General features: G+C 51.2%; 2 protein-coding genes across 4 annotated transcripts; both read left to right on the forward strand.

Moving 5' to 3' along the window:
* The first annotated feature begins 1,523 nt into the window (after positions 1–1,523).
* Positions 1,524–3,395, forward strand: ASCL3 (achaete-scute family bHLH transcription factor 3). Its single transcript, XM_058662487.1, has one exon. The coding sequence runs from the start codon at positions 2,463–2,465 to the stop codon at positions 3,003–3,005; it is 543 nt and encodes a 180-aa protein (XP_058518470.1). The 5' UTR covers positions 1,524–2,462; the 3' UTR covers positions 3,006–3,395.
* A 1,724-nt stretch (positions 3,396–5,119) lies between these two features.
* Positions 5,120–15,470, forward strand: C4H11orf16 (chromosome 4 C11orf16 homolog). 3 transcript variants are annotated; one of them, XM_012929390.3, is made up of 6 exons: positions 5,120–5,444; positions 5,951–6,131; positions 7,574–7,727; positions 10,305–10,536; positions 11,444–12,085; positions 15,267–15,470. In XM_012929390.3, exons 2-6 carry the CDS (start codon positions 5,968–5,970, stop codon positions 15,425–15,427), a joined length of 1,353 nt encoding a protein of 450 aa, XP_012784844.2. In that variant the 5' UTR covers positions 5,120–5,444; positions 5,951–5,967; the 3' UTR covers positions 15,428–15,470. The 3 variants fall into 3 exon arrangements, with proteins under 3 accessions (XP_012784844.2, XP_058519388.1, XP_058519389.1); XM_058663405.1 differs by having other exon boundaries at positions 10,305–10,533; XM_058663406.1 differs by having other exon boundaries at positions 11,444–12,041; positions 15,267–15,430.
* The last annotated feature ends 930 nt before the right edge of the window (positions 15,471–16,400 follow it).

A 16,400-nucleotide genomic window follows, 5' to 3' on the forward strand; every position in this document is an offset into this window, starting at 1 on the left:
GTGCTTGTTAGTTGTGCATATTTCTCGAAACACGTGCTCCAGCACTAACAGTCTGAATTGTTGTTTTAAAAAATTACTCAATTTCTACAAAAATGTCCAGACTTCCCCCTGTCTTCCTATCTGGATTCTCCTCATGGTGTGGCCATATTTAAATACTGCTACATTGATTAGTGAGCTTACTGGGAGTGCTCAATGAGAATCTCGTCAGTGCGTCTCCAAAGACACCGTGCTCTTTTCCCAAGAATTATGCAAAGGCTGGGCAAAATCTAGAAACTTTTAATTAGCTGTGGCATAGACAAATTATTCAGATCCCAGCTGGGCCAAGATTTCAAGACATTATTTAAGTCAGCTTTCAGGATAAAACCGTACCCCAAAGAATTATATAATTGGCTTTGATGACATCTGCTTTGCTCTTTGGTAATCTGTTGTAGTGCGTCAGTTCTGGCTTGTTAGCTACAGGCCAAGAGAAGGCTGCACTGTTCCGAGAAATGAAGTGATGCAGGCTCCATCCACAACTGCCGTCACTTTATAGCTTTACCCTCTAGAATTCCTGGTTTGGGAATTTCCTAACTTGTTTCTCTCAGCAACTTTTTCTTTTTGACAGAATCTTGGCTGTTTTAAATCTTGCAGAGATTTTTGTTTTATGTTGGTTATTTTAGGTCATTTGGTCAGCCATTTGGAATCTCATTTCCTGTTCCTCTGTTTTCATGTTTAATTGGATCTCTCCCACTTATCTCCCCTGTCCAAGGAAGAACTTTTCCTGGCATCTACTCCTCTTCCAGCCAGTTCCACCAGGAATTTTTCTAGTCCCTTCCACTCCTCACCTCTGCCCTCATACTCTGCTGCCCTTTCTGGGTCCGTGGTCTCCTGTCTTTTCAGAAGCCAAACTGTAAAGGCTGTTTCACAAGAATTGGAACACGCTTGAAATGTGGTGGGAGGCTGTTGGTGTGGCCTGCAGGAGTTACGCCCTGTTCTGGTCGACAAACAAGTGACAGTGCTCTCTAACCTTGCCTGTGAATTTTAGGACTGTTGGCAGTTATTTTGTTTGTTTGCTGCTTCTTTCAGTATGCCAAGTGCACAACACAGCTTACTCCTAAAGATATTGCAAACCCATAACCTTCAGAAAGTAACAGCCACATTGCTTTCTTTCACAGAGGTCCACAGAGTTAAAGTTACTTCTCCTTTCCCGAACAAGGTTCTTCGTATTTGGACAAGCTTCAACTTGTCTTGATGCTCCAGTGTCTGGGAAAATACCAGGTGTGGTTGAGAAAGGCCTCACCATACTCTCCATCTGTGAAGAAAGAGAACTAAAGGTGCGCCTCGTGTGTTCTGTTTTGCTTCGGTTTGGTTTTGTCATTTATTCCTCACAACCACTCAGCAAAAATACTTAGTCCCTCAACTGGACGTAGGAAAAAGCTGAGGCTCATACAGGCGGGAAACTGCAGCTGGAGCCAGTGCGCAGCGGGGTGAGGCCGAGCCCACCGAGAGGGACAAGCCTTTCTGCAGCATGCTCCTGCCTCCCGGTGACCAGGTGCTCTACAGTGCCCTGGAAACCTGGTGGTCAAAGGCAAAATGCAGTGGGGGCTTTAAAAACGGGACGGCTGTGGAGCTACCCGGGAGGAAGAACTGTTCATTAGTGTGGGACTTCATGGGACATAATGCTTTTTCCTTGTGTTCCATGCAAACAAAACTCACAAAACCTAAAAATAGTTGCTCTTTATTTTATTTATAAGTTCCATAGAAGTAAGAATTTCTAAATTCACTATTATGTTTTTAATGTCTCTGGGGAGTTGTTCACTAAAAGGAATCTTCTGTATTTAGGAACAGATAATTCCTGTATTTATTTTGGGCTCTGTCCCTGGCGGATCAGGTACCATCTATGGGGGCTGTGTCTGTGAGACGGCACGACAGTTCCCTAGTTCGTGTTTGCTTTGGCAGCAATGGGAAAATTGTGAGCTGGGTGTCTCCTGGACTAGCTCCTGGCATACACCTTGGCTGTCAGCGGCAGCTGTGTGTCCCACCTGCACTGTTACTTTTTCATCAACTCCCATTTTTCAGGGAAACTTTATATCAGTATTCTAAGTGTGGAATCAGTACAGTTCATGATAAACAAGTCATATGAAAGATGTTAAAGTTTGTGGTTTGGTGAAGGGCTTTACTTAAGGGGCTTCAGAAACCATTCTAGTGGTGAGGAAGACACATTCTCACCAGTCAATGGCTTCTTTGCAGTCACAAGGATTGAAAACTAACAGAAATGGGAAAAGCTTTCTCACGAGGTGATTCAATCTTTTTTAATGCACCATTAAAATTATGTCACTACGCTAGGCACCAAATACTGTAGCACCATCTAATTTTGAAACTGAGGTCAGAAACTAGTAATCAAGTTAGTATTTCATATCTGCTTTCTTTAGATGTGGCCAAATTAATGAACTCGGTTGTGTTTCCAGGTTAAAGAGGAAATAATGGAAAATAGAAGCTACTCTGATGCACCAGACAAACTTCCCACCTTCTCCAATTCTGCCCACTCACCACTGAGCAGGTCCTTCTATCTGGACCCTATGGTCCCTTTCCACCTGTGCCCTGAGACCCCGGGGCCATCCCCTTACTCTGAGGAGCTGCCATGGCTGCCTTTTCCCGGTGACTCCCTCATCACGGATAACTACAGTGAACCCTACCCCTTGCCTTTCCCAATGCCTTATCCAAGTTACAGAAGGTGTGACTACTCCTACGGGCCAGCCTTCATCCGGAAAAGGAATGAGCGAGAAAGACAGCGGGTCAAGTGTGTCAACGAAGGCTACGCCCAGCTCCGGCTTCACCTGCCAGAGGAGTATTTGGAGAAGCGACTCAGCAAAGTGGAAACCCTGAGAGCAGCGATCAAGTACATCAACCACCTGCAGTCTCTTCTGCACCCTGACAAAGCCAGCACCACGAATAGCCCAGGCACTGGGTCTTCCATCGTGGCACCCTCCAGCTGCCAACTGGACCCTATTTTTAGAATTGTCTGATTCAGAATTTCCAAACAAGAGCAATTTCACAAAATGGGGTCTCTCACAACCTCGTTCAATGGGTTTTTCCCCTATATTTTCTGCACGGCAGATAACAGTCCCGCCACTCACCTGCACCAGGTTATTTCTTGCCTGGGCTCCAAGTGTACCAAGCATTAGCTCATGTAGCCTGGGCAGATGCTTTTCTTTCTTCTGAGTGCCTGTAGGGAGCTGGTGCCCCGGGGCTCTCTGGCCTTGGACCAAGCCCTGGACAAGGCTCCCACCACAGCAGTGCATTCTGACACATGACCACTCCCAGGCTGGTTGGGCTCCTTGCAGACACTTGATGTGAAACACTCACAGTGAATCTCCCTTGATGCTTCTGTTTGGTGGCTTTTACTTATTTGGGTCTGACAAGAAGTCGTGATCACAGAACATCTCCAAAGTTGTTTACAAAGCCTTGTTGTCATTTAAAGTGACTTCAGACTCACCTTGTCCCTGCAGACAGATCTCCCAGGATAGTTTAGTGCAGGCCTAGGGGTGAAGGAAGCAGGCTCTGCAAACATTGCCTACAGTAGAAGTATCGGTCAGCCATGTCTGCTGCAGTCTTGGTTCTTCACCCACAAAATGAGAAGAGCAGCAGCTCCCCATGTGTTATTAGGAGTAACAGTGCCTGACACACAGGTGTTTCTAACCATTACTTCTGAGTACTATTATTCTCAACCTCATCGTGTTTCATTCACAGCATCACCATTGTCCAGTTCTTTCAGGCCAGAGAGTGTGCACCTGCCAGGTCTTTCCTCCACCCCTGGGAGACAGTCCCCACCCCCGACCTGGGTCTGCCTTCATAGCATCTGTTTGATTCCCAGGTAGCTTCATCTCTTCCTTCTCTCAAACCCCCAGGTGCCACTGTCACCAACTTCAGAACTTCACCTGGTCTGTGACACTCACTCGCAGGTCACATCTCTGTGCAGTTGACCCTAGCATCCTGTCCTGGCTGCTCCTTGATTTTGCATACTTACTTTCAAGGCAGTTGCGATCCTATCTTTACATACCAGACCTGGCCATCCCTGTCTTCAGTAGAGGGACAAGGACCGTCATTCACCCTGTATTCCTAGCATCCAGAACGGCCTCAAGTCAGCTGGATCACAGCACACAGCACCAAGACTCCTCCTGTGCTGTCCCGTCCACTCCTATCTGCCCCCTCTCCTGCCTCCTGGCTCTGCCCTCAACTAGCTCCCCTCACTCTGATCCTTCTTAGAGCACTGTGTGCCACTTCATCGCTCAAGCCACCTGAAGATGCCCTTTTGCCTACTTTGTTGCTTGATTTTCAAAATTCCCTGCACTCTGTCCCCAACTCAAAAATCCGCATCCCGATTTTCCCAGGACTCCTAAAAGAATTATCATGGCCTTGCAAATGCTTCCTTCTCTCCTCCTTCCTGAATAACCTGGAACATTCTCCTTTTCTCCACTTCATTGAATAATCCTTTCATTGCCTGAGGGTTCTTGGTCTTGTAATCTAACTTGGCATGCTAAATTGTTCAGTCTTCAGGCATATGATCTGGGGATAGTTGTTCTTTGGGCTGCAGATATAGGCTCTGCAAAAGCAGTCATTCAGAGACTTTGGGTCATGCAGAACCCATCTGATTTGGCAAATCAATAAAAGCTTATTGGGTGCTCACGACAGGCAAGCTCAACACCATCACTCAGAACCTGCTTTCTTCAGATCTGTGTCTGGAGACAGCTTCAGTGGCTTTCAGAAGCTCCTTCAACTTTGTTACACACGAGAGGAACACTGGTTCCTAGTTGTCACCTTGAGACTCACTGTGAGTGTGGGGCTTCTCCACAGAGCCTCCTGCCAGGCACCACACCAGCTCAGGAACTCTCAGCCACCCCAGGCTATCGGCCTCCTCCCACACAGGTTAGAAACACGGCAGAACCCAGGGTTCACACACGACACCCCCACACAGGACCTCAAAGGTGGACTCTGCTCCTCACTGGAGTCCTACTCTAAGCACGCCCCCACTTGGTGACATTTTGTTCTCAGTTGCAGCCAAGTTCTTTGAGTCTCCCAGCCAGCCCCCTGCCTGCCCAGCGTTAAGGCAGAGCAACAGCCTACAGGGGTCTCTGCACCCCTGGGGTCCTTGGCTTCCCAATGTGAGCCAGATCCTGACTCTACCCACAGTGGGGCCGCCTATGCTCGTGGGGTTTGAGGCCGCGTTTGGCCTTCTTTCTCTGCCCCCATCTTCCTCATACAGAAAGATGGAGGGCGTGCCCCTCCCCCTTATTTGTTTCCTCTGCACATGCTCAGTGCGCTCGCTGGCCCCACAGCGTTCCCTGCTGGCTCGCGTCCATGGCAACCTGCTTAGTAGCCGGAAATCAGTTGGCTTGAAGCCCTTGGCACCAACGGTCAGAAGGGGCCCTGAGGCGGAGGTGGTGGTCAGGAGTTTGAGGCTGTGGGTGAGTCCCTTTGGGGTCAGTTTGTAGACTTGGGCTGTAACAGACTCTGGGAGGGCATCAGTGAGCTGGACCTTTAACTCCTGTCTGCGGCTCCTGGCCTGCTCAGGTCAAGGAGGCCAGGCCCTGGGCCACCGTTAGTCCTGTAGGCGGCAGGGCCGGAAGTGGGGGAGGGGGCAGAACCGTTTTAACGGCAGGAGTCACTGTGACTGGGGTGGAGGCAGGAGGAAGAAAATCGCGCCACATGCTTCACATGCATTCCCTCCTGAGTTTGCGTGGGTGGGTGGCCGTGGCCCCAGAAGTATCTGCAGCTGGGTCCTCTTGGAGGACAGCTGTAGCTCCTTGAGCATATTCCATCACCCCCTCACCCTCCCATTCCCCCTGCCCGGCCCTTTCCTGAGCTGATCTAGAAGAAGCTTTGGCGGTGGGTACTGGGACCTGCCTTCCGGGGCGCCCTCTGAAGGCCTATGGGCGGCTGCTGAGGTAACCGCGGCCTTGCTCACTCCCAGGTGATTCTTCGCCCTCCATGGACTCCCCGGGGCCAGGAGCACCTGTGCCCAAGTACTGCAGTGTGGCCACCACTCTGCAGGCTCCCGGCTGGGACTGTGTTGCGCACCCCTGGGACCTCACCTTCACCTGCCCGTGTGCCCTCCCGGCACCCTGGCTCAGCAGGCACAGCCTCCTCACAAGGTACTGTCTCCGCCCCAGGCAGGCGGCCCACCCCTTGCTTTGTGCTTTGATGCTGCTCCTTTTTTCCCTGGAGGGGTGCTTGTTGCTACTGGGCCTGCCAGTGTATGCAAGTGAGGAGCTGAAGCTACTCAGAGTGACTTCAGGGTTGATCTGGCTTGTTCCCACTGAGTCGCTCAGCAGGGAAATGTCACAGCTGGCTGACTGGCCAGAGAACAGACAGAGGGGAGCACTTTTGGCATTTCTAGCAGCTTTAACACTAACTAGGAAACTGCTGTGGCCCCATGTGTGGTATTAGAGCCCCTGCAACCAACAACTAAGGTAGGCTGTCCAGGCCCTTCCCCTCCTCCCTGCCCCACCCCCTCCCTAGCTCAGAGACCCCAGGCAGCCTCACCTGTCCCAGGAAGTTCCCAAGGGCTGGCCCCATTGGGTGTCTGCAGCGGGTGTGCAGTGTGGGCCCAGTGGGCTCAGTTTCATCTGCCCAGGCACGGGCTTGCCAGCTTCAGTGGTTCTGAGTCACTCCCTTGTCTCAATTCACCTGTGTGGACCAACTCATTCAAGCCCAGAGTTGGGCATCTTTGTTTTCAGCCTTGCCCACAAAGTCAACCCAAACCCCGACTCAATAAGAACCCCAGGCAGCTGGCCCTGCCCACACAACTTCCCAGAACAAAGCTGACTTCTGTGTCCCGTGGCCCACTGGACAGCTCCTTCTGTGACAGGGCCTCATCCCTGCTGGCCTGAGTTTGCTGTGTCAGCTGCCATCCTGGCGTCCACACGCTGCCCTGCAGTCAGACACACCTTAGGATCTGCCTTACCAGCGCCCTTTCCTGGAATATTGTTCCAGGCCAAGCATACAGGAGCATGTCTGTATCCAGGCAAATGGACTTTCAGTTAGCTGGAAACAGTTCCCCCCACCTGCAGAGGAGGGGTCCCAATGCCATCCCCTCTCTGTACCCCTCCCCAGAAGTTGACCTCATCAAACCAGAGTCATAGATTTCTACCTTCTCTGGATTTTTGTCCCACATACTCTGGTATGTGTCACACACATCGTGACACTTCTCAGATCTGACTGAGATGTGGCTCTTCATGTTTTATAAAGATTTGTTTATTGAGAAGGCATGGTTACACATACACATACACACAGATTGACCATTTGCTGTTACACTCCCGCAAAAGGCCACAACGGCCAGGGCTGAAATCAGGAGACTAAACCTCATCCAGGTCTCCGACGTGTGGCAGGGGCTCTAGTACCTGGGCCATCTTGTTAGGTGCATTAGCAGGGAGCTGGATTGGAAGTGGAGCAGCCAGGACTCTAGCTGGCACCCCTAGGAGATGCTGGTATTGCAGGCAGCAGCTCAGCACACTAGATCACAGCACTGGCTCTGATCTTTGTACTTTCTAGGGCTTGCTGTTCTCCACCCCTAATTCTCTTTGCTTTCTTTCAGATGTGCATCCTGTCACCCATGTGTGCACATTGCTGACCCAGCATGGCAGCAGCCAGGCCGCCTGGCTAAAGCTGGAGATACGGCTGATCGGGTCCTGGCCAGGAGGGAACCAGATGGCTTCTATTACTGGGCTCAGATAAAGGATGCTCCAGAGGTGAGTTCCTGGCTCCCAGCCTCTCTCTGGCACCCTCCTCTAGGCAGCCCCATTTCACCCAAAGTGCCTTAGCTGGTGTGTCTGGCAGTTTAATTTCTTGGATGGGCCCTGACTGTCCATGGCCAAGCTATAGGAGTGAATGTTTAATATCAGCGTATAATTTGTTAGGACTGTGTAGACTGTGTGGCTCCATGGAGAGAATGCTAAATGTGAACTTTCAAAAATTATAATACAATTTTGATTTTTGTTTGGAAATGCTATCATACTTTTTTGAGAAGTCACATTAGTTTTCCCCATCCTGGACTTTCAGTTAGCTGGAAAAGTTCCCCACCCTGCAGAGGAAACCAAACTCTGCTTCCAGTCCGGCTTCCTGACAGTTTGTTCCTGCAGGACAGCAGGTGATGGCTCAAGTACTTGGGGCCCTGCCCACCTGCTAGGAGACCTAGGTGAAGTTGCAGGCTCCTGGCTTCAGCTTCGCTCAGGCCTGGCTGTTGGAGGCATTTTGGCAAATTATCTGGCAGACAGACCATCTCTCTCTCTCCTTCTTTAACTTCCATTTCTTTCTTTCCCTGCCTCTTTCTGCTTTTGAAATAAATAAAAATATTTTTAAAGATTTTGTTTATTTTTATTGGAAAGACAGATTTACAAAGAGAGGTCTCCCATCTGCTGGTTCACTCCCCAAATGGCTGTAATGGCCAAAGCTAAGCTAAACCGAAGCCAGGAGCTCGTTTCTGGGTCTCCCATGTGAGTGCAGGAGCCCAAGGACCTGAGCATCTTATGCTGCTTCCTCAGGCACATTAGCAGGGAGCTGAATCAGAAGGGAAGCACGACTCACAACAGCACCCTTATAGAATGCCAGTGCCGCAAGGTGGAGGCCCACTGGGTCAGGAACAGTAAATATATATATATATTTTAAAATGTTGCGACTTGTGCTCAAATACAGTTACTGCACTCAGACCAGCTTAGGTACATGTACTACTCTTCTATGCTCTTCCCTTACTTGGCTCTGGCTTTCTCCACCATCACTCCTGGCCATGTGGGCTCTGTGGGTGAGTCACCAGCCAGCCATGGGAACAGAACTTCTGGGAGTGTCAGGAGGAAGAGAGAGTGCATTGGAAAAAGACTCTAAGGATCCAGGTTCCGCTGGGGAACTGCAGGCCAAAATTTCAGTGGGAGGAAAACGAAATAGGAAAAGGAAGAGAGCAGAAGGGGAAAGGGGGAAGTGATCACCACAGCCCCCAAGGGTGGGAAGAGATGGAGAGAAGAACCACAGTGCTGCGGCTGGCTGGGTCTGCCTGCCGCTCTCCTCTTTCTAGGGTTCTCACGGTTTGTAAAGGAGACTTAGGGCCATCTTCTGCTTGTGGGGAACTGGGTGACCTGACCCTTCCTGCCTTGACAGATGTTCCTTTCGCAGGCTCACACCCTAGTGTTTGTAACAACCATAGCTGGGTCAGGCTGAGCCAAAGAGCTGGGGACTCCAGACTGCCATGTGGGTGGCAGGAACCCAGGTACTCGAACCATCACCTGCTGTCTCCCAGGTGCACATGAAACTAAACTTAAAAGTGGACCTGAAAAACAAAAGTGGACCTGGGACTTGAACCCAGGCACTCCAATAAGGAGTATTGGTACTCTAAGCAGCATCATAACTGCTGTGCTGAGCACCTTGGCCCATGTTGTCCGCCCCCCCGCCACTTTTTAAGATTGTTTTAAAAACTTATTTGAAAGGCAAATTTACAGAGAGAAAAGGAGACATAGAGAATCTTCCAGCTACTGGTTTTCTCCCCAAATGGTTACAATGGCAGGAGCTGGACCAGTCTGAAGCCAGGAGCCAGGAGCTTCTTTTGAGTCTTCCACATGGGCACAGTCAGAAGTGGAGCAGCTGAGACTAGAACCAGTGCCTATATGGGATGCCAGCATCGCAAGCAGAGGCTTAGCTTGCTATGCCACACTTCTCTTCCCTATTGTCTCTCTCCCCCTCCTTCCACCATTCCCTCCTCCCTCCCTTTCTCCCCTCCTTTCAGATTTGTTTATTTATTTATTTGAAAAGCAAAGTACAGAGGAAGTCTTGCATCCACTGATTCACTTCCCAGATGGTGTAATGACCAGCCCTGGGCCAGTGCAAAGCTAGGAGCCAGGAGTTTCACCCAATTCTCCCACAGGGAACCAAGGACTGGAATCTTTCTCCACTGTTTTCCCAGACCAATAGCAGGAAGCTGGATCAGAAGTGGAACAGATGGGACTAGAACATGCATCCATATGGGAAGCTGGCATGATGGGCAGCACTCTACCTGCTCCCCCAGTGTCTGCAACATCCAGGACTGAATCAGACTGAAAACAGGAGCCAGCAGCTCATCAGGCTCTGCATGTGGGGGCGGGGTGGGGAGGAGCAAGAATCCAAGTATGGGCATCATTAACTGCCACGCAGGTGAATCAGCGGGTAGCTGGATCCGCCATCAACCTGGTATCCCAGTATGGGATGTGGGTGTTCCAAGTGGCTCACCCTCCGTGCCCCTTGCCAGCCCCCACAGTGCCCCTGCCCAGTGCCACATCTAAGCCTGGGTGTTTTCTTTCCACCAGCTGCAGCAGGGCACTCTGCTTGTGGAATTTGAGGTTCCCCTTGTCACAGGCCCGAAGCTGCCAGCCCCGTGGCTGAGTGTGGTCTCAGAAGAAGACGTGATTCTGCTCCCACCGTCTGTGGAATGCACTCTGAGGACTGGAGACAAGGTGCTGGCACCGTGGGGGCCCAAGCAGCAGCGATATGGCCCCGGCACCGTTCTGCTGGGCTTGGATACGACAGACACCCAGAGTGGTAAGAAAGCTGCTGTGCTTGCTCTGTCCCAGGAAGAGCTGGGCCAGAGGGGGGAGGGGGCTGGGGGTTTCTCTACAGCTTAGGGACTCTCTGGGAGCATTAAGGATCCGTATCCCGACAACTTATTGCTTAATCCTAGGGCTGACATAGGCAAGCAAATCATATCTTTCAGACTATTCTTAAAAAAAAAAAAATCAGGGCAAGTGATCTTAACTAGCAGGTCCCCATTTATGGCAGAGTGGGTGATCCTGGGGTCACACAGGAACACAGGACCAAGTCCTCTAGAAGCCAGGATCCTCATCTCAGGGCCAGCCAGGCCTATGCGTGTCCCAGGGGACAAAGAGGCTTTCACTGAGCACATTAGCAACAACAACAACAAAAATAATTTGAATGGCAGAGAGATTTCTCCTTCTGCTTGTTCACTCCCCAAATGGCTTGAACAGCTGGAGCTGTGGTGATTCAGAGCCAGGAGCTTCCTCTAGGTCTCCCATGTGAATGCAAGGTCCCAAGGCTTTGGGCCATCCTCCATTGCTTTCCCAGGCAATTAGCAGGGAGCTGGATGGGAAGTGGAACAGCTGGAACGTAAAACAGTGCCCATATGGGATACCAGTGCCACAGGCATTGGCTTTACCTGCTAAGCCACAGTGTCGGCCCTCACTGAGCAGTTTGGTTTGATGGGGGTGATTGGCTTTTCTGGGTCACCTCATGGTCCAGGAAGCACAGGCCCTTGGTGAGGGGTTGTAAGAAATGCAAACCTAACCTGGGGAAATTCTTGGAGGGTAGGCTTTTGGGGGATAGGAGACACATAGACAGGTGGCTGAGACTCTGCCTTTGGGGACAAGACAACCCTCACTTCACCATAAAAAAGGGGGACTTGGAACAAACTGTCACTCTTTCTTTGCCTTAGCATCAAAGGAAGAAGTTGCTGTTCTCTTCTGGAATGGCATGACAGCTAAAGTGCCTGGAGGTGGGCTCAGACCAGTGTCCCCAGCTGTCTGGAAGAAGGCTGTGGAGCGGCTGCACCCCCGGCCCCTGCTCTGGACCCCCTGCTGCCCTCTGCTGGGGCCAGCCACCGGATGCAGCGCCAGCGGGCTTCCTCTGGGCACACAGGCCCATTGTCCTGCCATCCCCCCTCACACCTGCTGCCAGCTGCTGTGCCAGGGTGGCCTCTGCTGCTCACCTCTGGGTGGCCCCACCTGGTGGCCTCTAACCGGACGCTCAGAGGCCACAGCCAGAGAACTTGCTGAGTCCGAGCTCATGTCTGCCGCCCAGCTGTTGCCCCTGGGCAGTCCTAAAGAGAAGACAGCAGCAGTGCGGGTTTCAGTCGCAGCTTCTTCCTCCTCGTCCTCCTCTTCCTCCTCCTCCTCTACTGAAGAAGAGGATTTGCATGTGGATCTGGAGATGTCACTTCCCCAGACCATGATGGTTAACAGTGCAGTCAACACGGAGCCTGTCTTCCTCGAGAAGCCTAGGAAGCAGGCCGCCCTCTGCCAGCCCGAGTGGAGGTACTGGAGGAGACGTGGCCCTGAGCCACGGCCTGGGAAGCCAGGTGTGCGCAGGGTGTCGGGGGGTCCCCACTGGGGGCACCGGGATACTTGGGAGTACTGTCCCGGTCAATGGGAGATTGTGAGAAAGCCAGGTGGCAGATTTTCATGGTTGCCCTTAAGTCCAAGGAGACAGGGACAAGGGGCTGATCTCTGGGTAGGGAATCTGTCCTCCTGTTGAATGTGTCTTTCTCAGCTAATCTCTGCTGATAGGACTCTTCTTTTTGTTCTTGGAAGCCCTGAGTTGGCTCTAGATGACAGTCAAAATGCCCTCTGAGCAGCACAGAAACTGGTCGTTGAACAAGGCCTGTCAGGCCCTGCTGTCCAGCAGGTCCAAGTTGGCATGACTGAATGCCGCTCAGTTGTGTGTGTGTGTGTGTGTGTGTGTGTGTATAATTTTTAAGATCTGTTTAATTTGAAAGAGTTAGGGAGAGACAGAATCTTCTACCTACTGGTTCACTTCCTAGATGGCCATAATGGCTGGGCCTGGACTAGGCTGAAGCCAGGAGTCAGGAACTTCTTCCTGGTTTCCCATATTAGTGCAGGGGCCCAAGCACTTGAACCATCTTCCACTGTTTTTCCTAGGCTGTTACTATGGAGCTGGGCCAGAAGTGAAGCAGCCAGAACTTAAACGTGCATGCATATTGGATGTCTTAGGTGGAGGCTTACCATGTTCCACTATAACACTGATGCCCCCTGCCCCTTGCCCCGCACACAGGTTGTAACTAGGAGGAGATACAGCGTTCAGTTGCCCGCAGCAGTCTGCAGGCTTCCCCATGCTTCTGTGCCAGGAGCTGAGAAGTGTGAGTCTCAGTGGGCTGGGAGCAGCATCTCCAGGGGCTGCCTCACACCTGTCCTAAGTTTACAGCAAGGCCCAGGAAGAACAGAGCCAAAGGCAGCTGGCAGAGCTGTGTGAAGGACGCCCTAGACACAGGTTCCTAGGTTAGGTTCTTGGGGCCCAGAGTTGCCTGATTTACCACCTGATGTCTGCGTGCCTGGGGCAGGCAAGCTAGCAGGGTTAACACTGCAGTAATGGTTCCTAGACCCCACCCACCCTGAGGCCCACTGGAGGGCCTCATTTGAAGCTACTGACCTATTGCCTGGCTGCCTGAAGGACTGCTCTCCCCAGGGCTACATGCAATGTGGTCCACCACAGTTAACTAGCAGAAATGAATTGTTCAGAACTATGTGTGGGCCAGGGCTGTAATCAAGGGCAAGCACCCGGGCAAACGTGCTGCTAGCCTCTCCTGAATGTCAGAGTTAGCTGGACCACATGTGTTTGCTATCAGCTCTGCTGGGCACTAAAGCTTTTTTTTAATTTTATTGGAAAGTCAGATTTACAGAAGAGACAGAAAGATCCTCCATCCGCTGGTTCACTCCCCAAGTGTCCGCAATGGCTGGAGCTGAGCTGGTTCAAAGCCAGGAACCAGGAGCCAGGAGCTTCTTCCGGACCTCCTATGCAGGTGCAGGATCTCAAGGCTTTAGGCCATCTTCCACTCCTTTCCCAGGCCACACACAGGGAGCTGGATGGGAAGTGGAGCGGCTGGGATATGAACCAGTGCCCGCCCATAGGCGATCCCAACACATGTAAGGTGAAGATTTAGCCACTGCACTGGGCCTGGGTACTAAAGCTTTGACGGTCAGTCCAGCTGGGCCCATCATGAAGCCAGCACACATCCATTCCCTTCTGTTACAGTGAGATGCCACTGCTCCTGGTCTCAGGGTGGCCAGATAGATTGCTGGCTACCAGCAGGATGCTCTCCTCCCTGGCTTGACTGGAACAGGATTCGGTTTGTAGCTTTTCAGAGTTGTCTTTCTTTTTGTACTGGTTCACTCCCCAGGTGGCCCCAGCAGCTGGAGCTGAGCCATTCTAAAACCAGGATCCTGGTCTCCTACGTGGATGCAGGTCCCAAGGATTTGGGCCATTCTCTGCTGCTTTCCCAGGCCTTAAGCAGGCAGCTGTGTGGGAAGTGGAACAGCTAGACATGGACTGGTACCCTTATGGGATCCTAGCATATGGGATTAGCCAACTGAATAATAATGCTGGACCCCTAATTCAGTTTCTTAAAGCTTATTTTCCCACTAGCTTAATATATCTATATCTATATATATATAAAATTATTTTATTTGAAAGGCAGAGGAGAGGAGAGGTAGTAAACATCCAGTGGTTTACTCTCCAAAAGACCACAACTGCCAGGTCTGGGCCAGGTCTGGGCCAGGCTGAAGCCAGGTACCTGGAATTTCATTCTAGTCTCCCTCCTGGATGGCAGGGGCCCAAGCACCTGGTCCATCTTCTGCTTCCTTCCCAGACACCTGAGTCGGGAGCTGGATTGGAAACACAGTATCTGGGTAGCAAAGTGGCACTCCACCATAGGATGGCAGCATCAGAAGCAGTGACTTAACCTGTGGCCCAACTCCAGCCTCCAGGTCTCTCTGTGATCAAGGAGAAGCTTCTGTAATTGTGGGCAGAGAAAGGAGACAGATCTTCCATTCACTGATTCACTCCCCATAAGGCCTTGAGGCCAGTCAGGCCAGGAGGAGCTTCGTCCAGGTCTCTCTCAAGGTTGGCAGGACCCAAGCACCTGACACATTATCTCCTACTTTTCCCAGACCATTAGCAGGGAGTTGGATCAGTAATGGAACAGCTAGACATAAACCAGTGCCCATTCTGGATGCCCATTCACGGGGGCAGCTTTACCGGTTACCCCCACCAATTCTCTGAAAAAACAAGTCTTCCCCAACTCCAAATCAGGGTGTCTGATAATTCACTTTACTCAAAAACAAAATGGCCAGGAACGGTTAACAAAACAGTATTTCTCTTTGGAAAAAGAGAACAATACTAGGAGCTTACAGACAGATTGGTGCCCCTTACTACACCATGATCTGACATCAAGAGTCATTCCAAGATGAGTGTTGCGGTGCCCATGTTCCACACTGAAGTGCCTGGTTACCCCACCTTACTGCTGATGAGACCCCAGGAGGCAGAGGAAATGGCTCAGATAATTGGCTCTCTGCCACCCACATGGGAGACCTGCACTGGGGTCCCAGCTCCTAGCTTCAGCCTGGGGCCTAGGACCATGGCGGGCATTTCAGGGAGTGAACCAAAAGATGGAAACTTTCTCTCTGCTTTCCAAAGAATAATCCTGTTAAATGACCTCTAACGTAACAAATGGATTTTGGGTTTAGGAGCAAGATCTTGTAACATCCAGCAGAGAGAGGACAATAAACAGGATAGAGTGCAAACTGTAGTGATGGGGACTGCCAAGGAGCTGACCCGGAGACCCCTCCACGTGAAGCCACCACAGACCCTGCCAGAGGAAGCTGCACCCAGAAGGCCGAGTGTATGAACACATCACAGGGACAAGAACTCGCCCTAGCCAGCAAGCTCTGAGGACCAGGTAAAGCAGGATGGTGGAGAAGGGGCTTCTTGGGGACTCCTTACATGGCTGTTAGAACTCCCAGGGCCACACCCCTGTGAGGATGGTAAAACCCACAGCTCCTTTCCTAGAAAAAAGGGACACACCCAGCATTTTGCACTTAACTTCAGAAGCTTACAGACTACACAGTGTTCAGCACAGGCTTTTGGGGAGCGGAGGAAGGAGACGGTATGAGGCTCTCCATTTTAGTGGCACCCTGATCCATGGTGTTGGGCACGGTGCTTTACTAGGCCCTGTGTCCCTGAGTAGGCTTAAACATAGTTGTATGCACAATTGCATTTTCAACATGCAAAACATTGGCATATTTACTGAGGAAAGACACACTAGGTGAGTCATCAAGCAACTACATTGCCAGGAGCAATCATACTGTCAGTGTTGTGATGTAAGGACATCTGGGACAAATCAGTGACTTTAAACCAGTGACTTTAAAAAAAAAAGAGAGGTTGGCACTGTGGTTCAATAGGCTAATCCTCCACTTTTGAGCACCAGCGTCCCATATGGGTGCAGGCTTATGTCCTGGCTGTTCCACTCCCCAACCAGCTTCCTGTTTAAGGCCTATGGAAGCAGCAGAGGATGGCCCGACTCCTTGGGCCTCTCTGCACCCATGTGGGAAACCTGGAAGAGGCTCCTGGCTGCCTTCTGAGGCATGGTACCAGGAAGTTAGACTGGAAGTAGAACAGCCAGGACTAGAACCAGGGCTCGGATACAGTGTCACAAATGGTGGCTTAGCCTACCGTACCACAATGCCAGCCTCAAGTCAATGACTTTTTTTTTTTAAAGATTTATTCAGTTTATTACAGAGGCGGCGAGACAGAGAGGAAGATCTTCCATCCGATGATTCACTCCCCAAGTGAGCCGCAACGGGCTGGTGCGCGCCGATCCG

The sequence above is a fragment of the Ochotona princeps genome, chromosome 4 (assembly GCF_030435755.1).
Source record: "Ochotona princeps isolate mOchPri1 chromosome 4, mOchPri1.hap1, whole genome shotgun sequence".
In the NCBI taxonomy this organism is placed as follows: domain Eukaryota; kingdom Metazoa; phylum Chordata; class Mammalia; order Lagomorpha; family Ochotonidae; genus Ochotona; species Ochotona princeps.